This window comes from Patagioenas fasciata, chromosome 5 (genome assembly GCF_037038585.1).
Source record: "Patagioenas fasciata isolate bPatFas1 chromosome 5, bPatFas1.hap1, whole genome shotgun sequence".
NCBI lineage: Eukaryota > Metazoa > Chordata > Aves > Columbiformes > Columbidae > Patagioenas > Patagioenas fasciata.
In genome coordinates this window covers 53,645,312-53,670,664 of record NC_092524.1, presented here as the reverse complement: position 1 = coordinate 53,670,664, position 25,353 = coordinate 53,645,312, and the positions used below count along the sequence as shown (strand labels likewise).

General features: G+C 40.5%; 1 protein-coding gene across 2 annotated transcripts in view; it reads left to right on the top strand.

Moving 5' to 3' along the window:
• CCDC88C (coiled-coil domain containing 88C) overlaps positions 1-25,353 on the top strand; it is a 99,676-nt gene that overhangs the window by 43,591 nt on the left and 30,732 nt on the right. For both annotated transcript variants that reach the window (XM_065838178.2, XM_065838177.2), the window contains exons 5-13: positions 6,402-6,460; positions 8,157-8,240; positions 9,590-9,730; positions 10,489-10,673; positions 11,237-11,318; positions 11,917-12,075; positions 17,727-17,873; positions 19,265-19,409; positions 22,106-22,287. In XM_065838178.2, coding sequence (XP_065694250.1) covers positions 6,402-6,460; positions 8,157-8,240; positions 9,590-9,730; positions 10,489-10,673; positions 11,237-11,318; positions 11,917-12,075; positions 17,727-17,873; positions 19,265-19,409; positions 22,106-22,287 — 1,184 coding nt within the window. The remainder of the gene's footprint in view (positions 1-6,401; positions 6,461-8,156; positions 8,241-9,589; positions 9,731-10,488; positions 10,674-11,236; positions 11,319-11,916; positions 12,076-17,726; positions 17,874-19,264; positions 19,410-22,105; positions 22,288-25,353) is intronic.

Sequence of the window (25,353 nt, the reverse complement as noted above, 5' to 3'; positions counted from 1 at the left end):
TGTGAAGGAACAGGAAGGAGAAGGCTGAGAAGTTACTAAAACCAGTACAAAAAGCTGGATGAAGGACTAGGCTGCGGTGAGCAACATGGGTGAATGATGACCAGGTGACTGTCAGGTGGATGTCTCTGTTACTGCATGTCTTGCAGAGACGAGCGAGAGGAAGACAGGGGTACATGGGAGGGGAAAACCAAGTGAAATGAGAGATTCTCTCTGCCAGTGAGAGAGCTAAAGGAAGGCTGCAGATTGAATAGAGATGTGAGGACAGAGTGGTCATCAGCATGGGAAGATGAGCTTCTGGCATGAGTACAGAGAACCTCAGGGAAAGCTGACAGAGAAGCGAGGAGGCTGGGAGCGACAGCAGTATGGGGAACAGAGTTACTGGAGATGGTTATTCGTTTAAAAGTGACAGAAATGGTAGAGGAGAAACCACTTTCTCTGTGTCAGTGATCCAGGACAGATACTGAAAGGGAAGGAGGAGAGTCCTGGAGAGGACATCTGCAGAGACGGTGCTGGGCAATGTGGGGAGCAGCAGGAGCCGGAGACCAGTCTGCAGGGCTGGGCTGGATCTAAGAGGCAGTGATAAAATCCCAGTTTTGCCTTCCCTGTCCTGTAGATAAGTCATGTGAATGAGGAAGAAAAATTGATCCCCCAGTCACATTCCTGGAACACATGCAGTGTTTGAGCTGGGAAACCTCCTGGTGATTGTATTGACTCTACATGTCCAAGACCAGAGAGCTGTTAGATCAGCCAAAATGATTCACCGTGTAACAATTTTATTGATTTATTTCTTGTAACAAGCCCATATGATGTTTTCCTATGCATGTTTTTAGAGCTGTCTGTCCTCCAGTGATATCTACAAATTTTACTTTCTTCTCTAACGCTTAGCCAAAAGTGGTGTTACATGTATTAAATCATAAACTGAACAGCTCTGAAGCTAAAAATGCAGTTCTTGATATATAACAAGAACATTTAGCACTCAGTATCAGGGACTATTGAGGGCTTCTGCAGCTCTGCTTTGAACGTGAGACAATTGGAAAAACAGAGCTGCCACTACTAAAAACGTGTAGCTCTTGGGCTTTTGCATAGGAGATGGCACGTCTGCTGGGTTTAGGGGCTTTCCTTGCTTTCATGTCTTCTAAATTTTTTTGTTCCAGACCATGACAGTTTCACCTACTTCAGTTCATTTGGCCACGGGCATAAAAGTTGCAAAAATATTTGTAGGAAGACGAAGGCTTTGACTGTTTTCTAGAATGTAGGGAGCCAAAACTTGAAAGTTTAAAGGATTTAAAAGTTTTCTCAGGAGTCCTACTTGCAGAAAGATGCAGCTGACATTACAGGATTTGTTCTCTTGACTGCGCTGTACAGTAGACATCTACTACCATTCATTTTCCAGTCTGTTTTTGTCTTCCTTCATTTTTATTCTTGCAGAACAGCTTTTTAAATTCATTACTGCACCACAAATCCCCCTGTGCTCAATATGAGAATCACCAGCATATTTATCATCTATACACATCCCTGTAATCACCTTTTATAATTACCTCTGGTTTTAGCTTGCCTTATAAATGACCACTCACTCAAGTGCCCACACAGAGAATGTCAGTATACAGTACTAGTCCTGAATCTCTATTTAGAGAAGTTTAGTTTCTTAGTTTCTCTACATACTTAATTTAACACAGCTGGTGAGTGTACTTGGGAACTGACAGCAATTAATCCTTTAAAATAATCGTAGCTAATTTGGGGAGGTGAGATTTTAACTTTATTCAGACCAAGAATGGAAATGAGAATTTATTTGCCTGATGTAGGCTTATTAAGATCTCTTAAAAAAAACACTTTACTATTTAGATCCCCTTTTGAAATTACATGTTCAGTTTGTGAATGAGAGCCCAAAGTCCCTGCTAATAAGTGTCTGTAGAAAATGTTTTTCATTAAAATCATAGAAGATGTCTACTCTCACTGGGGTAGTTTTTCATGTCTTGTTTCCTTCCTCATTTTGTTTCACGATCCTCCAGATAAACAAAGCTTCATAAAACATAAAGTTAATAACAAAGCACTGCCTCAGAACTGTAAATTTAGTATTGAAGCTTTTCTCACTCAGGATGTTGCTACAGTTGGGGAAAATGGCACTTCGTGTTTCACCCTTTCCACCTTCTTGGCACATCCACCGGCTGCCGCGTGTAGCACTCCAAGTGCTCCTTCCCCTATGCTGGAGGAGCGTCGAGGTAAAAATGTGCAGAAAGAAGCAGTGCAAGTACAAGAGTTCATGTGCTTAGCATACCTCGTTTCTGTTTTCTACATCTTTCCTACTCCCTCTCATTTTTTTTCATTGTCTGTATTCTCTCTGTACTCTGATCCTCCCTTTTTGTTGTTGTTGTTATGTCGCCTAATCCCTCTGCCCGCCTTCTCCCCGAGTCCTGCCATCTGTTTCCCACCCTCCATCCCCTGGGAGCACAGAGGGGTCTCTGGGCTCTGGTATAGGGAGGCTCCCAGAATGCACAGGTGGTGTTCGGGCTTTCCCTCCCTTTATTTTCCAGAAAAGCCGCTGGCCTTCTCCCATGGTTGGGAGCAGATGGTCTTTCTGCAAACCCCCCAGGTGGCTGCTTCCCTTGCAAGCACAAACATGTGGCCTGAGAGCAGCTGCCCTGGAATTTTCAAAAAGATGTAAAAGAAAAGAGGGGTGATTTTTCTTAATTGTCACCTTTCCGGTTAAGTGCTAGTTTGAATCGTGTCCCTTCATTTCAGCTTGTGGGGACCTGTCTGCCAGGAGATGCCCCAGACCTAAGAATTGGCACCCTAGTCGTAGGAGGACACTGTCTTAGTGAGGTCAGCTAATAAGCCTGAGTGGACCCAGCAGAGTTTCTTCCTGGCTGTCTAGGAAGGACTCTTGCATTCCAATGAGCCAGCAAGGGAAGCCTGCACATTCCTGCTTATGCAGTGCAGAAGGAACTTTACCACCTTATTAAATTAGCACAAATCAAACCTTTTGAAAAACATCGCAGAGTCATTCACTGTTCAGGAGGCGTGATTGAATTGGGGATAAATATCACTTGCTTTTGTTAAACATGCATTACAGAATAAAGGAACTGTCCTGGGCATAGAACTTGGCTGCTGTGCTGTGTAATAATCTTAGATGTGCTTCTGATTCACGTAGTAACCTTGGGCACTCCACTTAAGTGTGTGCTATCTCAGCTCTTCTGTGGGTGAGATGAAAGGGGAGAGGGGTAATTAAATCTCTTCCTGGCTCATTCCGAGGTTTAACTGAAAACTGTCTCTAAAGCACTTTAGATTGGCAGAGAGGTTTTTACATACTCATACCCTATTTCATCTAAGTATCTTGTGTGAATAATGTTATTCTATGAGGCTTTAAAATGCTGCTTGAGTGACCTTGGAGTGCTTTAATGCCAACAAACTGTCTCCAGCCCACAGGAGACAACTTCCAAATGAAAGCCCAAGGAATTGAGAGAAGTGTTAACTCTCCGAAACGGGCACTCATGGTTTTCTGAAACACTTGTGTAGCTGGTAGATCTGCTAAGTAGACCTTTCAACCTTAAAAGTGCTTCTGGTGGGTGGTACAGTCTTATTTTCATGACATGTGCATAGCATGTCTGCAAGTGTAACATAATTTATTAAAAAGGAAATCTTGGAAAAATCCTGACGGCTGAGTTTTCTGTGAAAGTTGCCAGTGGGAAGAATGGGCTGCCAAATGTTATCTTTAAAACAGTAGCAAACTTATAATCTCATCATTACCTCAAGTATTTTAATTTTGCACTCTATTCTATGAACTGGCCTTCCCTGTGGAAGGGGATTGCTGTGTCTTTCTCAGCTTGTCTTCCTAAGTGAGGGTAAGGTCTCGCACTAGTAATTCCAGACAAGATCAGCCCTTTGTGGGAGAACAGGGTTGACCTTGCGAAGTTACTCTGCAGTAATAGCTGAAGGTGTTTCACCTCACAAGTTCATGCAGCATCACTGATGCCCATCTGCTATCTATTGGAGAGAACAGCAAAGCATTCTGCCTTTGGTGCAGGGAGGTCGAGTGTGGTTTGAGTGGGTTAAGTAGCTCTCCTGTGTTTAGAATGGCATAGGTGCTCTCTCTGTTGGAAAGTAGCCATGAAGTTTTCTAATTTTAGTGATCTCAAGCCACTAGGTTCACCATCAGCTGTGATGCCATAGTGCACAGATTGGAATTTATGATCAACAGATGCAGATGTCCGGAGCATACAAGAGTTAGAGCACTTGGCTGGTGTGATTGGAGCAAGTAGCCTGGTGGCTACACCTTCAGCCTCCCATGGAGATGATGTTCTGCCCTGACTAATTCTGGGAGAATGAGTGACATACACTCGAGTCACTTGCTTCCCAGAACTTAGCAACTTGTCCTCATGTCCCACAGACATGCTCTGCATTTAATGTCTGACCTATATCTTCTCTGAAGCTGATGCAAAATGAAACACAATGCTGCAATTCTAATGAGAACTCAAGTTTCATGAAAAAATGTCTTCTGGCTAAACCATGTATCTCCTTAGGCTAGTATAAATAGTACCTTCAAAGGAACGGTTCATGAAGTACTAGATCTTTTCTTCTTGTTGTTGCTCAGGGTTGCTTGTGGTTTTTTTGAGACACTGTCTACATTTAGCGTTGTGTTGTTCAGAATCATACAGAACAATCAGACTTTCACAGACTTGAATGCGGTTTGTATATTAAATAGTAAGTTTCCAGAAAAGGGCAAGCCATGTGTACTCCTGGATGGGGAAGAAGAGTAAGATAGATTATAAGTCGTTCAAAAACAGTTTTTCATATTCTGCAGGGAAAAGATCAATATTGTATTTACAGGGTGAAGTGTGAACTAGCATGTTTTAGATATGTCTTGATTAATAATGTGAGACTTGAATATTGAGAATTCTAGTACAGTAGACTGGTAATTTCTGTAGGGCATTCTTGAAACACTTCAAAGATCAACGTTCTTAAAAGTTGTTGAAAAGTTGTTTAACAAGAAAGATACATTTAAAAACCAGTTTACAGAATTTGTGTGCCCTAAAATCAGGAGATCAGAAAACAAATTCTTTCCTAAGCAGCCTGCATGTGACCGCACTGACTTGCAGGGTTCTCAGGGTGGAGGTGACCTCGTGGTAATTTAGGCCGGTGTGTCTTCGTGCATCTGCGGGGCTGCAGCGGCTGAACCGATGAGTCAGTTTAACTCCGGATTCCCGGCCTCGGGTCCTGCACGTGCGTCTCGCTTTCTGCCAGCACCGCCTCACGAGGGCATGGTGTTGGTGGAGGAACACAGTTGCACTCAGAAATTATCTGTCTAGTTAGTGATAGGAGCAATTGAACACCTGAGTAAGGCAGGGTAGGGAATTAAAGCGTTTATCCCACAGTTACACGCTGTGTTGGGAAGCATGCAGGTGTATAGGGGTGAGAGAAAACTATACGTGGCCTGTCTCTCCTTCTCTTTCCCCAGCGTGGGGAAGCTTTTCCTGAACCTAACTCCATAGTGACTTTTCATTTCCTCTTTGAAGCTCCTTGCCTTCCATCCCCCTTTGTCTGTCTTTGATAGATGTAATTGTCTTTACCACCCAGCAATACCCACATTAATTTTGTTGGAACAAGATGTGGAGTTGGCTGAAGGCCACACCAGTTCCCCCCTGCATATTTCTCTCTCCTGACCTTGGGAGGTGGTGGGCAGGGCTGTTGGTCGCAGCAGGATCCCCTGTAGTAACAACCTGCCTGTGCCTCCTCCCCGAGCATATGGTTGCCTGCATCTTTGTTTTATGCCACTCTTAGCACATGGGGTTTGCACTTCAAAGTGTGAACAGGCTTTGATGCAGAACAGGGGCACAACTTAGTTGCTGAAACATCTCTTGGAGAGAATTTACCTGTGCAGAATGACATTCAGCTTTGGGAAGTCTGAGTGGCAACTATTTTACAGACAGAGAATTTAGGACAAGTTCTCTCTTTGAGAGTAACCTTCCTTTGCTTTGGTTTCTGTTTGTCTGGTTTTGGTTGCTGGTTTTTGGCTTGGTTTGATTTGTTTTTTTGTTGTTGGCTTGGGTGGTGGTTTCATGTGTCTTTCCCACCTTCGTTAATCACAACACAAGCGACAAGCATTGGGCATATGTGCTGCACCATTTACAGGGTTTTGTTGTTCTTCTGCATTGACCAGAAAAGCCTCAGAAAATATCAGTGAGGATAGCACATCGAGTTAGTCTTGATGGATTTGGGTGTTTAATCCATAAGAGCTGTATTATTATGTGGAAAGTATGGTAACATAGTAATGGGTGCATATATATTTTCTAGGCATTTGTTCAATGGTCTTATTTATCTTTTCAGGAGAATATTTTGGAGAGGATGACTTGCAAGTACTTAATTTATGTTGTACATATGTACTGATTCCCTTCTTTCCTCTCTAGGTAAAAGTATGGATGAAATTAAGAAGCTGCTGTTGTTGGTTCTGGGATGTGCTGTGCAGGTGAACATTCTTTAAAAGCTTGAAAAATAATATGTTTTAATCTGTGTTGTGGGGTTTTTTTGGGGTGTTTCAGTTGTTAGTTGTTTGGTTTTTCTGGACTGAGAAAATCCACCCAAAGATCAGTGCTAAAGGAACAAATTTCCGGCTCAAGACAGCTTGTGAGTTAAAATTGTGAGAAGAGAGGCAATAGGTGAATTAAAGAAATGCAGAGGGAAAAGCAGCTCAAGGAAAGGAAGCACACTTTGTGGTAGCAGTAGCCTCAATTTGTTGCCAACGCTTAATGAGCCATAGGATATGTACTCTAACAAAGAAGTAGTCCACTTTGATAACAAAGTGGGAAGAGAGAGGCTTTGGACATTGTTCTTGATATCAAGATTAAGTTGGTTTATTTTCTTACTGTTTTAAAATACACAAGAGTTTTAACAGTAAATATTAATGCCCAACAAATAGATAAGCTAACAGGCTAAACATCATTTGATGAATCCTGATTTTATTTGCATATTCATTTGGTTGAATATTATGTGTAGAAAATCCAAAATGAACAGATAATTTGTATATTCATGTGCGGATTTTTATGTGGCACTTGTTAAAATAAATAGACAGGCAACATATATGATAAACTCCCCAGAAATGCACAACAGTTACTGGATAAAGAAATCAGTGTTCTGCCCACCAGCCCTCTGTGGTGGTAAACAATAGGCGGGTTGCAGGCCAGCCTTTGCTTATAATTGACCTTGTTTGTAGGTCTGGCTGGTGTTTTTGTCATGCCTTAGGACACTTACCCTGCTCAGCTATGTCAAGTCGATTATGTCAGGGTAAAGCTGTCTTCATATGGCTGCTCTGAACTGTCTCAGCGTTGCATTGCAGCACAAAGAATAAGGGTCTGACTTGGCAAGCTGCTCTTCATCCTCGGTCCCCATTTATGGGTTTGAGGTTCTTCCCAGTGAAATAAATAGTTGAGATTTGGAACCAGGCCCCAAAAGAACACTGTAAATGAGTTTTTAAAAAGCTTTTAAGTAATGCTTAACTTCTCTACAAGGCACAGTTGTTACAAGAAGGCAATAAAGTTAGTGTACAAACACGGGTATACAGATAGCAGATGTCTGCCTCTTTTAAAGCCTTAAGTAAAAGATTTACTAAAATTAGTTTGCCTGAAGTGTCACTCATTTTTATCTAGAATGTTTTATAACCCCATTTTTTATCTAAAGCACATGTTGATTTAGTCCAACAAGCAACATTATGCAGTGGTGTGAATAACAACTAAAGCGATGTATTTCTCTTCATTGCCAAAGCCAAGCAAAATGCAAACAGCAAAACAGACAGGTTAAATGATGCAATCTAAATATATGTTTACATCTGTGCAGCTCCATTAATGAAGCTGTGATGATTTCCTCTGGCTGTTGCTCTACCTCTTGATCTCACTGTGTGTTGGAGTTGTTTTTAAAGAGCAAAACCAGCCATTTAGCTTAGCCTTAATTCTCCTGACTGTAAAAAGTTTAAATAATTTAATTTAATGCATAATTTAATTCATGTTCTCTATGGAGCAATGAAGTGTTATACCTTCTAGTGTGACAAAGTGTAGATCTTGAACATTTTGTCATTAGCAATGTGGGGTTTTTTCATTATTTAAATAAAAAATGGTGCAGTAGGTTTTAGGATATGTAGCCCTGTTTCAGGGTGTGTTTTCTTTTAACAGTGTGAAAGAAAAGAAGAGTTTATTGAAAGAATAAAACAACTGGATATTGAAACCCAGGCTGCCATTGTGTCACACATTCAGGAGGTGGGACTCTCAGTATTGTCTGTTTTTACTTCTTATCTCTTCCTTCCTTGAATTGACAGCATTTTTTTTGCTATAAAATGTTTATGCTTGAAATTTCCTAATAAACCACAAAAAAAAGCTCGAATATATTATTGCAGTGACATTATGACATGAAAAAGGTCAGTACTTGGAACATTACTTGGCTTGGTGATGGTTTGAAGAGATGCAGTAGTGAATGCCTTGCTTGCCAGTTACAGGCTATGTAGAAGGAATTGTAGTAAGGATACATGTGTAATGTTTCCAGAAAGTGTATATGGCTTAGGAGCTGCAGTGCCCTTGCAGCAGTGCTGTAGGCACTTAGTCCTGGGGTCCTGCCATAGGTGAGGCACAAGGTCCCCACAGGCTTGCTTGGACAGTGGCCTTTGAGCTCAGACAATCTTGAAAAGTGTACTCTGCAGATGAAATGGGACATACAACATTTTTAAAGATGAGTTTGACCCAAAGACGAGAAATCTTGGACTTGTAAGATTTCTGTAAAAGGAAGAAGTACGTGTAATAGGTGTTAGGAGCCAGATTGTTTTGGGGACCCAAAGGAGAGCCACGTGGAAACGGCCACTGCTGGGTGACCCTCACCAGCAACAGGCACTGGCTTTGACTGGGTGTTGGTGGGTACAGGTGCAGCAAGACTGGGACACTCAGATTTCAGGAACAAATAATGGAAGTCTAAGACAGGAACTTTTTTCCTTAACATTAAAAAAAAAAGTTCTGCTTAAAAAAAAAATTGTGATTAACTAAGCATATGGTTTTGAGAAAGGCAGGAACAGTAACTGAGCTTGAGAGACTTGCCTGACATTTCTGTTAAATGATTCAGAGGAGTTCAGTTTGGGTAAGGTAGGAGTTGAAAGGCACACTGCAAGCAGTGACCAGAGACCCTTCTGCTAAAGGCAGCTCTTCCCAGCTGTGTCAGCTGCAAATTGCAAGTTCATTGGAAGCAGGACTTCCTCTCAGTGAGACACCAACCTAACTGCTCAGTGTGGAGTCAGTCTCTTCAAATCCCTGGGGTGACCTCAGTGCTTGCAGTAAGATAGTTGCATACTTCTAATAGGCAAGCACAAGTGCTATGGATCATAGTACGTATCTAATAATTTTTTTAAAATCAGCCTTAATAATTATAAAAAAATATAAATGCCAGAAGTTGTCGGGTAACATTAAAGTTAGAGATAGTCGTGTTTGTTATTTACAACCTGTTTTTGGCGAGATGTGATAGTTTTTTAGCTCATCAGTAGAACATCGTGAGGGATGGAGCAAACAAATTCACAAATCAACCAGTGGAAAGAATTTATTGTTTTTGTTGTTGTTGCTGTTCCTAGGTGACTCACAACCAGGAGAATGTCTTTGACTTGCAGTGGCTGGAGCTCCCAGATATGGCCCCAGAAGAACTAGAATCTCTTTCCAGGAATATGGTTTTCCACCTCAAGAGGCTCATTGATGAGAGAGATGAATGCACAGAAGTATGATGACTTATCTCTGCCATATAGAGCTCATGTGAAGCAGCAGACGCAGGCTCCATTCCTTCTCTCGTGTCTTGTTTGCGCACTGGGTTTCTGTTTCTTCCGTGCCTTTTCTGCTGTACCTCTGAAAATTTCTAGAGAGATTTTGACTATTCCATTGATTCTCATGTAACCACTGAGGTTTGATGAAATTATTGGTAAAGCGGAGTGGAGTGGTATCTCCATGAAGTGGAGAGACCAAAATATTTGATATTGTGACTTTGTCTTGAGATTTTTGTCTCTGTGTGTTTGCTCAGTCATTCATCTGAGTGATTGCTTGCCTGTCTCTCCACTGGTATCTACCATAATGGGTTCCAGTGTCTTCTCTATATTTTTCACCTGTCTGTTGCTAACTCAGTAATTCCTTTCCCTTCAGATATCTGGAGGAGTCTTCTCCCCTTCTTTAACCTGTTAATTTTTTGTAATGCTTTTGACCATGATTGTGTTAGTTAAGACTGTTTGTTATTACAGGTTTTATGAATTCTCCAAGCAAAACAGACTACTTATTTTGGGCATTGAAAGGGGAATATTTTAGTAGTCTGAGCATAGTGGAAATTCCTTTCCTCCTCTGTGTAACCCTCCCTCCTGGCTATCATTTGAATTCTATATAATGCCAGGCTAGCAACTTTCTACATTTCTAAATAATTTTTAGATACTCAAAAACCAACATATAATTATACTATTTATTCTTGACACTCTGTACTTCTTTGTATTTCCAGGTCATTGTAGATCTCACTCAAGAGAGAGATTATCTCCAGTCTCAGCAACCACCAAGTCCTCTGAAAGCTCCAAGTCCAGATTCTTCACCAAACCCAACCAACCCACTTTCTAATGAAGACAAGCAGCACCTTGCTGTGGAGCTGGCAGACACGAAGGCTAAATTGAGAAGGATCCGGCAGGAGCTGTGAGTCACCAGTGACTTGTGTGTCTAGACAGACTTGTATATTAAGTCTTGTGCATCCTGAAACTGTGGTTGCCTGTTGGCTTCAGCACACTGGCCTCCATGGGAGCTCTCAGAATCACAGCTTTCAGATTTTTTTATTCATAGCAGTATGGATATTCCATCTTCTTTCTCAACTGGTCTTTAAACACAGAGTATGGGTACTTCCATTTCTCTTTTTGTGTCTCATCTCTCCCTCTCTTCAAATTGCCAACTGCTAGCTGCACTTTTTAATTATTAGTGGGAAATACAGATGCCAGTGACAGCAGTAGCACCAATGAGATTTAAACAGAGGTACTTAGTAAAAAAAAGTAGAGTTACAAACTCAGATCCATGATATGTGTATGGTGTCATGAGAAAAAAGCTTTTGTTTTTATGACGCTGTCATGACAAAGAGGCTCTATGTTCAGAATATGCTAGGAGATTTGTCTTCGTTTCCAGATACCCAGCAGTGACCCATACAGTTGATATTGCTTAATGAAAAGGAAAATGTAATTTCTTACTAAAATTTTTCTAATAATTTTCAGAGAAGAGAAGTCTGAACAGCTTGTAGATTCTAAACATGAAGTTGAGCAGCTCACCCTGGAACTGCAAAAAATAAAACAAGAGGTAAGATGGGCTTGTTTTACTGTTGACAGTCTTCTATATTTCAAAAACTTCTTTCAGTGTGAGGCTAAAAATACTACTGTGCTTCTTTTTCATGAAGAAATCAAGTTACTCCAGCAAGCTGCTTAATGGTTATGGCTATAGCATAGCAATGCTACACTTCCTACTTAACTGGTGAGAGCAGTCTCATCTGCTTGCAAATAGCCTAGTAATGCCTGAAGCTTATGCAGCACCAGGCACTAGAAATGTCAGGGTCCCAACAGACTGGATAACCTCTCTGTCTTGTAGAGAATTTACTGGCTAGTTAGAGTCATAGGTCATAGAATGTCCTGAGTTGGAATGGACCCACAAGGATCATTGAGTCCAACTCCTGTCCCTGCACATGACAACCCCACAGTTCACACCATGTATCTGAGGGCGTCATCCATTCTCTTCTTGAACACTGTCAGGCTCTACTGTCAGTTAGGAGCATTCTCTTACTCCTGAACCAGGGAAATGCTGTTTGCCTATGCTTAAAACAAGTAAGTAAATAAAGCATAAAGAACATGTTTTCAAGTATTAACTAAAATTTTTCTCCCTGCTTATTCCTCACTTCTCACAGAACATCCACCTGGCCTCAGACGCTCGCTCTGCACGAGCATACAGAGATGAGCTCGACTCTCTGAGAGAGAGGGCAAACCGTGTGGAGAGACTTGAGATGGAACTTGTTCGGTGCAAAGAGAAACTTCATGATGTGGATTTTTACAAAGCTCGCATGGAGGCAAGTTAAGATTGAAAGATTTGCTGAGTAATCTTTAATGTTTGGTTTTTGTTGTGTTACCAGTTGATGCGTCATTTGTCAATGACCTAACTGTAACAAAACATGAGAGCAAGTGGAAATTACTTGACCTATGTCACAGTTATTAACTTTAGAACTTCTTTCAGTGGCAGGAAGGACTTGGTGCACACCAAATAAATACCCGTTACTGTTAATAATCTCTGCATAGTTCACCCTTTTGGGGCTAAACAGGACAGGCCTTTTCTGGACACTTACAGAGAATCCAGACCCTTAGTCTAGCCTCGAAAATTTACTCTTAGGTAAAATGCTTGCATTTCAGAGTTGCTTTGACATAACATTTTAAATGTCATGTATAAGTTAGCTAAATGAATGTCTGGGTGTTTTTCCTTAGGGTTTGTAGCAGATGTAATTTGTTAACATGGCTGGGCATTTCTAAGCATGACCTCAGATGATGAATTCTAGCCAGCCGTTTTGCAACTTATTGCTTGTAGCAGAAAGGAGAGTGAATCTGGATCTTCCCTAGTGCCCTGAGTAGGGTAGGTCAATGAGAAATGTATAGCTTTGTTCCGGTAGTGATGCCAGTTAGTCAGCATAGTCATCTGCAGCTATGCCCATCCTGGAACTATTAATTAACTTAGTCTGGAAGGGATCTTGAGATCATCTAGACAAACACAGTTCTCACAGCACAGCTTACGTTAAGTCAGACCGCTCTTATTTTCTGTCCTTTCAGTCCCTTTCTGTCCCTCATAAGCCCCACATGTGACACTTCAGCTGACATCAAATAAATATCCGTACTTGCTGAACACATGGAGGTTCAGTAATTGACTTCACTATAATTAGATAAAATCCCAGGTCTGAGGTAAAGGGTGATATTGAAACTCATATTTGCTAGGCCTCTGGCTGAGAACACAGACCTTATTTCTGCTCTACAAACCTTACTTTATAGCTGATTTTTTTCCCCCTCTCTAACCTAAGGAGCCAGCTTCTTACGAATAGGTTCGCTAAAATGGATGGTTATTAAATGTAGTAATAAACTACAAAAGCGTCTCTTCCCTCTCAGTAATTCCCAGTTACTTCAGAAAGAATGAAACTCTGGCTCTCTGTTTTCTTGCCTCAAGCTGGCAAGTCAGTTGTGCTCTAACCCGGCACATGAGCTATCAGCGTGGCATCCTGGCATTCCCCTTTGACTGGATGCTGGAGCCACCTGGCTTCTACCTGCTGCTCAGATAGTTTAACCAGACCTAGGAGAGGAGTTTTTTAGTCTTCATCTGAGATCAAGGAAGTAACACTCTCTGTTCTTCAGTTCTCAGCCTCCTTGCTTGTCCTAGAGCCAGCAGTTTCCTTCTTTGCTGTCTGCATGTTGATGTTGCTGAACGTATCATTCAGTAAAGAGACCTCCGCTTCAGTTTCAAATTTGTTCCAATGTTCCTCACTCCCTCTTTCACCCTGCCAGTTTTTGGGGAGAGTATTGAATGTCAGAGATGAATGTTGGCTTTCCAAGGATACCTCCCTGAAATACAGCAGTGGGACAAGGATATTTCTGATCGATTTGGCACTTTTCTAATTCCAGGCCACAGTATGGACAGTAGCAAAAGTTGTTGCTGCTTTAGGGGCTGAGCTGTTCTGATATGCAGCAGGATTGCACAGCTGTCTGCAGGCTGGTCTGTGGTCTAGAATAACCAGAGAGTTTCACATTCTCACCACTCCCTCTTCCATCATGGATCGAGTCTTGGCACAACCATGGACTGCCAGTGTTGACCAGTGGTAGCGTCAGGCAGACTCCACTGGTTTCCTGCTGATACATTCAGAGGATGACACAGGGCACTATTCTGTCTTTTTTTATAGTCGTGGAGTAGCACAAAGACTGTGCATAGTAGCCAGAATCCAACTTTCTATGGTCCCCCAGTTTTCATTCTTCTCTGTCTCAGGTCCTGTGCCCCCTCAAAAGAAGTACTAGTGGCTGGGGTCAGTTCAGTGTCTGCTCAGATTCCTCCCACTCCCTCAAAAACTGTGGCTTACAATTCCAAGTTGTAAGATTTGCTCAGGGATGTAACATGGTAGAGATTACGACCACTGGACAGTACATTGCTGATTCATGTCATGGCATTTACTGTGACTGGCTTCTTAAGCTCTAAGTCTTAAGACTTGAACAAATCTTACAGAGGCACAGCAATGAAAATGTAGGTGTGTAAAGTACAGTGTAAGCCACTTTACTGTGGTAATGTGATACCTTAAGGCTCATAAGGTTTTGACAGGGTTGCTAATAAGCAGTGCCAAATCTGTAAGTGAGAAGAAAAGGTGGGTTTACCTTTGTGCATTAACGCAGAAAGCTATTAAGTGGGCATTAAAAATATTTTTCTTTTTGTAGTTAATAGAGATTTTGTACTCTGAGCAAAAAATATATAATGTGCTCTGTGTATGATACCATGACAACCTTTAGGAATTGTGAGCAAGCTTACAAGTAGTTTCTGAAAGTACATTATACAGATCAACCGTGGCAACAGGAAGAGGTTTAAGGAGCTATTCTGGAAAGAGTGCAAAAGGAGCAAGTCTTTAAGTGAATGTGACACGTTTAGGCATGTGTGTTGTTTTCCTTCTCTGTATGTCTTGACAAAGTTGTTGAGAAATGACGTTTTAATTTGACCATCATTCAAGGACCATGGCGATTAATATACTCTGAAGACCTTCCTGCTGGGATGGCTTAATGAGGTTGTAACTGTGAATGTGGAGGAGCAGGCCTAGTGCCGGGCTTCCTCTGAGGAAGGCTTCCCTCCAGCATTCCTCTCCATTGAACCTTGTGCTGCTCCAGGAGAGCGGGTTGTTTTCCGAGGCCAGGGAGTCTACCTTGCCCATTCTTCCCCCTTCCCACTGCAATCATGTTTCCATGCAGGATGATGGGAGGAAAAACATCTCTTGTATGTTTTCATATAGCTGTCCAAGGCAATGTTTGATTGTCACGAGATGATAACTGTGTCATGGCTCAATAGGGGTAGCTTCTAAACTGCCAGAAGCGGGGGGATTGAGCTCTGTTTAATAACTAGGTCTGGATGTGTGTGCAAATTCTCTAGTTTCAGATTTAAACAATCTGATTGATAATTTAGTTTCTGAAAACGTTTTCCAGTAGCAACACACCCTGATTGTGCAACCACTTACCCCTAGAGTTAATTGTAACCATGTGAGTACACAATGGACATTCTTAAGGTTATTTCAGGGCACAGCGATACAGGATCAAACCACAATATGTAATTTATTTTAGAAATTACAAAAGCAGAATTATATATGTTAGATATCAAATCATCACAATTTAAGTGATACAAAACTCAGGGTTTTTTAATCCATTGCCTAGTAAATTAGTGTATTTAAAAAAAAGTCCCCAGCTAACTATTTTTGTTGTCAATTTAAAAATAAACTTATAAAATAATGCAGGTGGGTTTGTTAATTAAAGAAAAAATAAACCTCAATTCCAGTGGAAGCAACACCATCCCATGACCACTACCTACTGATTGCTGAACAAGTATGATTTGTAGACAGACACATTTTTAGGTGAACTCTGTTATGCTGGTGACTTCTGGGAGATGTTAGTGCTGACATGTTTTAGTTAGAACAGTTTTACCTTCTAGACCTTGAGATGAAACTCTACAATGTTCCCATGCAGTAATTATTTAAATTATATGAACCTTAAGACAACCTCAGGTCAACCTCAGTGAGCGATGTTGACCTCGCCATAGTAGGCATTTCCACCAGGTTATTAATTTAAGATTTCATTAGAACTGCTTTGAACTGACATGTCTGCCCCGCCTGGGTGCTCAATGGAAAGTACTTCGGTCTTCCGTATATTGCAGCTCCCAGTGATGTGTGGTTTGTACCAGAGCCTGGATATGTGTATGTACGTGGCACGTAGCTTGGCTCTTCATGAGACACTAAAATAATTAGTTCCTGCTTGGTAAGCAGTTCTGGGCATAGTTCTGAGGCCATGTTTTTGAGGTCAGACACCACCTTACTTCTTAGGGCAGTGGTCCAGATGGAGTGTGGTGATCTAGTAAAGTAAACTGATGTCATGTTACTGTTTTGTTACAGGTGTTGTGGCAGTTTACATGACACCCAGCACCTTCTGTGTCATGTGCTTCTCTTGATCTGTCATCTGTTTAGCGTCAGCCATTTTAGTTTGCTCATCCTGAAGTGACCCTTTTGGATCAGACTCGGTCCAAAATGCTGGCTCTGTAAAACTAGTGTTTCAGTATTGTTATTATTTTAGTTACTTGCAAATTCAGACATTTTAATTGCAGTAGTTGAACCACTTCACAAGCACTAACATACTTGTCCTAATGTAGTAGGGAATTTTTTGCTCTCGTACTTTGCAAGTTGGTAGCTGACCCACTGAGGCGTCATGGGCAATATGGTACTGCATAAGTTAGACTTTCCATATTATGCCATCTACAGTCAAGATGCCGCAAACAACTGAGATTACTGGCTATATAAGGCTACTAAATCCTGGCCCCCTGCAGTATCAAAAGGCAAGGGGGAGTGGCTGTCATCAGACACTCTTAACTTGTGCTCTGCAGCTATCTTCTTTTTTGTTTTTTTTGTGTTTTAAATAACTGGGCCACATAAGGCTTCTTAAGGCTGATTCTACCCCCCAAAAATGAGAAGGCAGTTGCTGATTAATTAGTGAAAGTGATTCGCATGCCTGGTGATCTTTCAGGAATCTACTTGGTTTGGATGTTTGTGGTCTGAGAGAGCAGACTTGAACACTGATGTCAGCAGAGACTTCACAATTTGAAGACAGTTGTCCAGAAGTACTTTTGTCTAGCAATAAGTATTTCATCCTGCCTGTGTGTGCATTTCTGGTTTTGCATATTTCATTGGAGTGGGGGAGAAAATGGGGAGAGGAGGGAGGAAAACTAAGAAAGACGAAAGAAGATTTCTTTAGAGAGTCACATAGTCTGCTGCTTGCTACGCTGTAACTCTTCTGGGCAAAAATCCTTCCTGTATCCGTTTAATTTTTAAAATACTGATATGTTCCTGCCGTAGAAAATTCTGTTTCTGACTCAAGACTTATCTGAGAATCAACAAGAGTAAAAGCTAGCAGCGAGGTATTATAGCTTGAAATAAGACATAATTTAATAATTGTGTTTGAAACATGAGCAAGAATACATGGCCAGATTTTATGCTTTGGACATTTCATGTTTCTGGAGATAAAATATTTGAATGCGCAGAGCTTCATTTGTTGCTTTCAAAGGAACATTCAGAGTCCAGTATAATTAACTTACTTCTGGGGACTAGAGCTGGCTAAGGAAATGGTGCTATAATAGTGAAATTGGAATCAAACAGTTGTTCTTCTGTGTCTTTAGTCTCATTGCACCTCTTGATCTATCCTCATATAAAGCAAAAGGTACTCCATGAAACTTTTAAAATTCAGGAAAAAGCAATAAGAAATATTAGATTTACTTGCATTAATGACTCAAAGATATAGTATCATCTCCTATTAAAATATCAGGTAAAAAGTTTTTTATGAAACAGAGAAACATGTCAAATTTCTTTTTTTATTTTGCAGTGTTAGTTTATGAAAGTCACCTGGCCTTCAAAAAGTCAGTTTATGTAAAGAGGTTAACATTGTTACTTTTTATCCCTAGGAGTTGAGAGAGGACAACATCATTTTAATTGAAACAAAGGCCATGCTAGAAGAACAGCTAACAATGGCAAGAGCTCGTGGTGATAAACTGCATGAATTAGAGAAGGAAAATTTGCAGTTGAAATCCAAACTTCATGACGTAGAGCTGGTATGCCCTTTCTTTTTCACTATGATAAGTTTTTGATCTTGTGTTTTTATGCCAAGTCACAGATTCACGTCACAGAAACGAGTGGAGACAGGCAAATAAATCAACAGTGCTTTTCAAGAGGTCTTTGTGCACATGAACTTTTGAAATATGATAATGTTAATGATGTAAATATTGCCAATGCTATTTTGTGTGAGATTGAATTTAAACTTACGCAAGAAGTTATATCACAATTTTAAAATACAGATTTCTTTCGTACATATTGATAACAGAGATATTAAAATCTGGCAGTTAAGTAGAAGTCTCGTAGATATAGAAAATGAAAACTTCTGTAGTAAATTATCTTTCTTGTTGAAAACAAAGCCCCAAGCCTCTACAGTGACTTGAAGAATCCATTACTGCCTTAAAAGACACAAAATTCTAAAATTTATTATAGTGTGCTTATTGCTTCATAGAAAAGGAAACATAAATTGCAGATTGTCTACTAACAAAAAGCAACATTGGGTTTTATAATCCCACTAGAAATAATAAATACTCTTTCATCTCCTCTGTTTTACTTAATGGTCCTCCTCTTATCCCACTGCGTTTTGAATTCTTGTGGGTTTAACTGTGTAGGGCTTCCAACTGGGTGTGTTGGAAACAGATTCTGAGGCTGCTGTGTGGAATTACGTTTAATGACCAATTCAGGGCATTATAATGGTCATGTCATGCTCCAGCTTTTCCAAAGTGGCTGGTAATTTTGGATGATGCTTTTCTGGGTGAGTTGATAAATTTTTGGGTAATGCTTTAAAATAATTTGGAACCTTCTGGAGCACCGATTTGGCTCTTGCAAATGCAAATGACCAAAACAAACGCAAAAAGCAATGATAGACTCATTCTCCAGATATATTTTCTGGATAGTTTAAAACCCAAATTATGATATTACTTGCTGATCTGTATGAATGTATCCAAATTTGATGCGATGAGTTGAGAAAGCTCAGTAGAATTTGCAGTTTGTATCTGCAGAGTCTCCAGTGTGCCAGTACGTGATACTACCTGTTTTTTAAGAGCTTAGCTCTGGAGGCAGCTTGAATCCAGCCTGCCTTACTAGCCCAGGCTTGTACTGGCCCTGTCATCACCGAGGGTGTTCTCACTCCAGTCACCCTCCCTCCAAGTGTATCATGGACCTGAGCTGCCTCTAAATGGGGCCAGTTGAATGTTTTCTGCAGTGCTTTCTGTGGCAGGTATGGTAGCCCACAGCAAACATGTAATGCTGTACCTGTATTTCAATATAAAAACACACAGTCTTTGAGATCCTTCTACCCTTGATGTGTTGTGGTTGTAGCAGTTCAGCTGATAGGGCAATCTTCCAGGTAAGCTGAATATGAGTATTCGTTCGTGCATATCTTGCACAGGACCGGGACACGGACAAGAAGAGAATTGAAGAGCTGCTGGAGGAGAACATGGTCTTGGAGATTGCACAGAAACAGAGCATGAATGAATCTGCACACCTGGGCTGGGAACTAGAACAGCTGGCTAAAAGCACAGATCTTGCAGACAGTGAGTACCAGTTGGGGTAGCGGTTGTGTTGTGGTCTATTCCAGAGTAGACAGGTTGGTTGACTGAGATGAGAACAGAGATTGAGTGCAAGCTTTGAGAACTTCCCTCAGTCAGCCACTTGGCTTTGAACTTAGATTTTTGAAACTTCCAAAATGTATTCCTTCTAGTTTATTTCACTTTCTTGCAAAAGCATTAAAATGTTTTCCTTTTATTTTGTTTGTCACTGGGAGAGTGACTTTTAATTAAAATGATAAAAATTCAAAAAAGGAAAGCTTTGTAAATGACACAGCAGGAATGTCACACCGAACACTGGATGGCTGGGAGAGGAGCCTGTGATCTTCAGTACAATCAGTACAGACAATTAACTGGTCTTTAAGTCTGAGGAAGTAATGAATGTTGAAGTCATTTATTTTTACTAGATACTCAAAAGTATGTACAGTTAAAATAACTGGCTGATTTTTTTTTTTCGAATGGTTGATTAGATTTCCGTAACTATCACAAACATAACTAATGCTTCTTTCGCTAGTCGGATTTTAGCATGAGTTTCTGTGACTAATGTTCATTCTGTCTGTAATAACAATGCTAAATGGAACTTGGGAAATATAAGCTATTTCATGCAGTTCACTGTGCAAATTTTATTAATTACTCACTCGATTCTGCTAAGACTTGCATGTTTGGCTTTGTATACCAGGAACAGTTTAACTTGAAGACAAAGGAATGAGTTAGAGTAAGCAGATGTTCGGTTTTCAGAAAAGAAGAATGTCTAGAAGAATGGTTTTGTTTTGTAAAATAGCTGAATGTGTGTCTGACACCAGTTCTCAAATCTACTTGCTGTCTAGGACCTGAGTTGTCTTTACTGAAGACTAATGGCTAATTAATCGTTACATTTAATTAGTAAGCTTGCAAAGCAGGTTTACATTAGCTTGAGAAGTGAATGGTACTCTATTCCTCCTTATCTGTAATCAAGGATATTGCTTATTATTAGTCTGGAAAAAAAAAAAACCACAATTCTCTCAAAACTTACAGATTTTGATGAAGAGTATTTTAGGAAAATGTATATTTTTCTAATTTTCTGGCTTCTTTCAAATAGCAAACCCCTCGGTTTCACTAACCATGAATAGAAGGAAGAACATAAGATTTATTTTATCTCTTATTTATTCATTTCTGTCAAATGTAACTTTAAAAATTTGCTCAACAGAGTGGTTTAAAAAAATGAAAAATTATGCGATTCCTTCACTGCGCTGATGCTCAGTGTTTCAGCACTGGAGCTACAGAACCTCCGATTAACCAAAGAAAAAGAGAGTAAGAGGAACCGAGAACATCAATAATCCTTTGTATTCAGTAGGGAAAAAAACAAAACAGAAAAAACAAAACCAAAAAACACCACACTGATAACATTAAACTTCAAAACTTTAAATTATTTCGCACAAGTCTTGTCCTGCTTTTACAATAATTTTCTTTAAGAAATTCCATTTCAATGCATGTTGCTGTTCTGAATGCAACTTGTTTGTATTATACAAATAGAGTCAGTCAGCAAAGCTCTTTTGAAAAACCCTTCTGTTCCTGGATTTCAAGTTGAGTCTGCAAGGGTGGCAGGTAGCAGAATATTTAACCTGCTAGTTTGGAATATTTTATTCAAAATAATTTTAAAAATAAGCATGGGAAAAAGTAATTCAGATGGTCTTTGCTTCAGGACAGAACTCAACTGGAGCATTTAGTTCATGTTTATCCAAGTCTTCATTTGACCAAAACTCTCCAAGTGATGCTCCATGAAAGACAAATAGGATTTTACCGTTCTCAGAAACTTGCTGGTTCTAAAGCACTCAGTGCACTGTATGGAATAGTGCTGTTTATTTAGCAGGAATGAATAATTTTCTGAGAGTTAAAGAAAATGTTAAAGTCAGTTTCATTTGAAAGGTGATTTTGAGGTGAAGAGTGGCAATTTTTCTGTGCGAAACAGAGGGTTGATCTTAGAATTATTCAGGTGCTGAGCAGAGAAATGAATAGAACAATGAGACTTTGGTGCTGAGAGGTAGTGAGACTTTTGATGTGCGAATGCTTAGAGTAAAATAACATCTCTGTTGTAATGCATAAATTTTGTTAGTTCTGAGATTTCAACTTCAGACACTTCTCTATGATCAACATTCTGATGGATGTTCTGTGCCTGAGTACCTGGTAGTAAAATATCATCCCTGGATCAGCATATTCTTAATAAAGTAGCTGTGAAGATAAGCACTGGAACTCGCATTTGTAAGATTTTTTTCTGTGACTAAATATGGTTGAATACCGAAGTTTTCACTAGCTTTTGGAAGTGCACCATCTTGCTGTTTTAGCAAATATTTCATAGTGGTTTACTTTCTGCCTCAGTTTATGTCCTCTGGTAGAAGTGAGAGGGTATCAAAGTATAATTTGCTGCTAACATTAAACATGCTACTAACATAGCTAAAGCAACTTTAAGGAGAGTTAGAAAGGTAACTTTAAAGATGGTTATCTGTTCAGATACTCTATTTATTGAAGATCTTAATTGTTATCTGTGAAAATGGGTTCTGTTTTTAACAAAGTGTTTACTTAACCATCAAGCTGAAATGATAAGGATCTGACTGCAATTATCTTCATACAAGTGAATCTTAAGGACCTGGGAAGGGAGATATTTCTGAATTGGTTAGTGCCACCTTCTGATTCTCATGTTTCAACAGCCAGAAAGTCCTTTGTGTTTGAGTTGAATGAATGTGCTTCGAGTCGCATACTGAAGCTAGAGAAGGATAATCAGAGCTTGCAGAACACAATCCAAGAGCTGAGGGACGCCTCCTTGACCTCCAGAGAGAGCAGCCTAAAGTTTGTGGAACTGGAAAAGGAAAATCAACAGCTTAGCAAAAAGGTAATTTGCTCACAGGAGCAAACAGAGCTCTGGTTTTTAAACACGGTGCGTGTGGGGCTGCACAGCATTCCGGAACGATGAGGGATTGCAGGGAATTCACCTGCGTTCCCCAGAAGACTCTAAATGTTTTGAGTCCTGTCTGTTTAATTGCATTCTAACATGGGTGCATTGTCTTGCCTTCTTCACTGCCTAATCGGGTGCATCATTGTAAGCAAAGTGACTATTTCTGTTTCATAAAAAGCTGTATTTCACTGCTCATTTGTCCCTGTCAGATTGTACTGTTAGAGTGTCCCTTTTTGTCGTCTTATGGCAGTCATTCCTAGGTAAGGAAGCCATGACCACATTGAACTACTTTACTTGTTTGAAAGCTTTAATATTGTTTCCATTTAAGTCAGATCACACAGGTAAAATCAGGTTACACTATATTTTTAAATAACACTTTTGCTTTCCATGGTCTTGGATCAACTCTTGTCTTTTTGGCTATTAGAAGTTCTCCAGTGCCTCCCTCTCTTCAAAGATCTGGGTTCTTTTAATCTTTGTAGCAAAAATACAGGTCATCACTTTTCAAATGCAGTTTTATATATGCAGGTCTGTTACACTCTGTTATTATCTGTGATTACATTTAGCTCAAATGGCAGCTCAATGCTTGTCCTTGCGAAACACAGTGCTCAGTTCTCCTCCAACCACTAGCTTTACTTTTCTCTGGCTAGTAACTTGCATCCTAAACTCTCATTAGTCGAGCCAAGTGCCAGTGGGGAAAGAGGCTTAATGCTAGTCTGAGTATAAAAAATTTCCATGCCAGATTTTTTCCACATTCCTACCTCTGCTAAATTATCCAGAATATAAGGCTTGTTTCTCCTTTTTCCATATTGCTGTAACCTGTCTGTGTGAGACATTGATACAGACTTTGGTCCTCTCATGCCTGCTTATGGGCTAACTGAATGCTTTAAAGCACAAGGGGAGAAAGAATCTGGATATGAAATGCTGGTCATGGATTACCAGATTTTAACTAGCAGAGTGCCAGTCTCTCTGCCAAGGAGAACAGATATCCATCTTCTGGTGAGATTCTTTTGGCCAAGTTGAGAGACCAGTTCTGCTTCTTGACTTTGTTCTGTGAACAAGGAAAGCTGCAAAAATGCACTTCACTGTACTCCTCCTTTCACACTCCCGTTTATGGCCTGTTGTGTATGAGTAATTGACTCCAGCTCTAATTTACATCCTTAAAATTTGAGATCAAGGCATATAAAGCACTCAGCAATACCTGTGGTGTATCTGCAATTTAAGTCACTTGAACAACTGAGGTCAGCTTTTGGCTTTGTCCCAGGCACATTCTTGTGGGCACCTCATGTTGTGGCACCGTGTTAGTGGCAACAGTTGTGATTCCAGAATTAGTCTGATATTTTTGATGATGATGAATGTGGTGACATGGTGGGGTCACCTACAGGTCTGGTAGTTAAATACGACAAAAACCACTAGTGGGGAATGCCTGTGTGGTGAAAGGGAGGCACTGTATGCATCAGACCAATGAAAAAAATGGCAATTAAAAGCACTACTGTTAAGAGCAGTTGAAACGTGTGACCTCTTCACCAGAGAAACACAGAATATGATGGGACCTGTTGACTGTATACCATAGGCCAGTCAAGTTCTTGATGGACTTCACCTCCCGTTCAGGGAGATATGGGAGAAAAAAAAAGGTAGTAGACAGTATTTTATAGTCTGAGACATAGCATTTGTCTCAGTATACAGAGATCTGACACATGGTACATAAAATACTCTTGATTTCATAGAAACCTAGAATAGTTTGGGTTGGAAGGGACCTTCAGAGGTCATCAAGTCAAACCCCCTGCAATGAGCAGGAACATCTTCAACTAGATCAGGTTCCTCAGAGCCCCATCCAGCCTGGCCTTGAATGTTTCCACAGATGGGTCATCTACCACCTCTCTGGGCAACCTGTTCCAGTGTTTTGCCACCCACATTGTAAAGAACATCTTCCTTACATCTAGTCTGAATTTCCCTTGTTTTAGTTTAAAACCATTACCCCTTGTCCTGTCACTACAGGCCCTACTAAAATGCCTGTCCCTCTCTTCTTAATAAGCCCCTTTGTAAGTATTGAAAGGCCACAATAAGGTCTCCCTGGAGCCTTCTCTCCTCCAGGCTGAACAACCCCAACTCTCTCAGCCTGTCCTCACAGCAGAGCTGTTCCAGCCCTCTGATGATTTTTGTGGCTTCCTCTGGCCCCTCTCCAACAGGTCCATGTCTTTCCTGTACTGAGGGCTCCAGAGCTGGATGCAGGACTCCAGGTGGGGTCTCAACAGACCTCTCCAATTTAGAGAGAAGGTTATTGTGGTGGACTGTGTCCAAGGCCTTACAGAAGTCCAGATAGATGACATCCATAGCTCTTACCTTTCCACTGATATAATAATTCCATCAGAGAAGGCCGTTAGCTCTGAGATTTTTGAAATTTTCTTTTAAAATCTTCTGTTCCTCTAAACTGCTTTTGTGTTTCTCTCACACATGTATCCCCTTAATTAGAGGAGATGCAAGTCCCTGAGTTGGCAGGCATAGGAAAAGGGGATAATAGGGAAGGTCTCTCTGATTCACTGCAGAATGGTTTCTACAGCTGGCAGAGGAGAGGGCTGCAGTTCTTAAGGACTGTTAAAGACAAGCATATATGAAGACACAAGAGATAAACAAGTGTTTTTTCAAATGCTGTAGGCCCATGGGTTTTTTGTAACTTTCCTGAGATACCCGTAGTAAAATCTTGCCTCCCTGAAGTCAGTTAACTGGACTCAGATTTCATCCACTGTCTGAGACTTTGGAAAGTTGCCCAAGTATGCCTGGCTGTCTATTGATTTAGAGCTTGGAAGGATCATGTAGCTGGAGCAGGATTATTCAGGTAATACAAGAGGAAACAATATGAAGGAAAAGTCACGTACTTATTTTTTCCCTTTCTTGCAAGGTTTTCAGAGAAGCTAATAATAGAAAACCCACCTTTCAGGCACAGTCAAGTAGCAGCAGTCCAAGTACCTATCTGTTTTCTCTGCATTCCTAACTTCTTGGACTAAA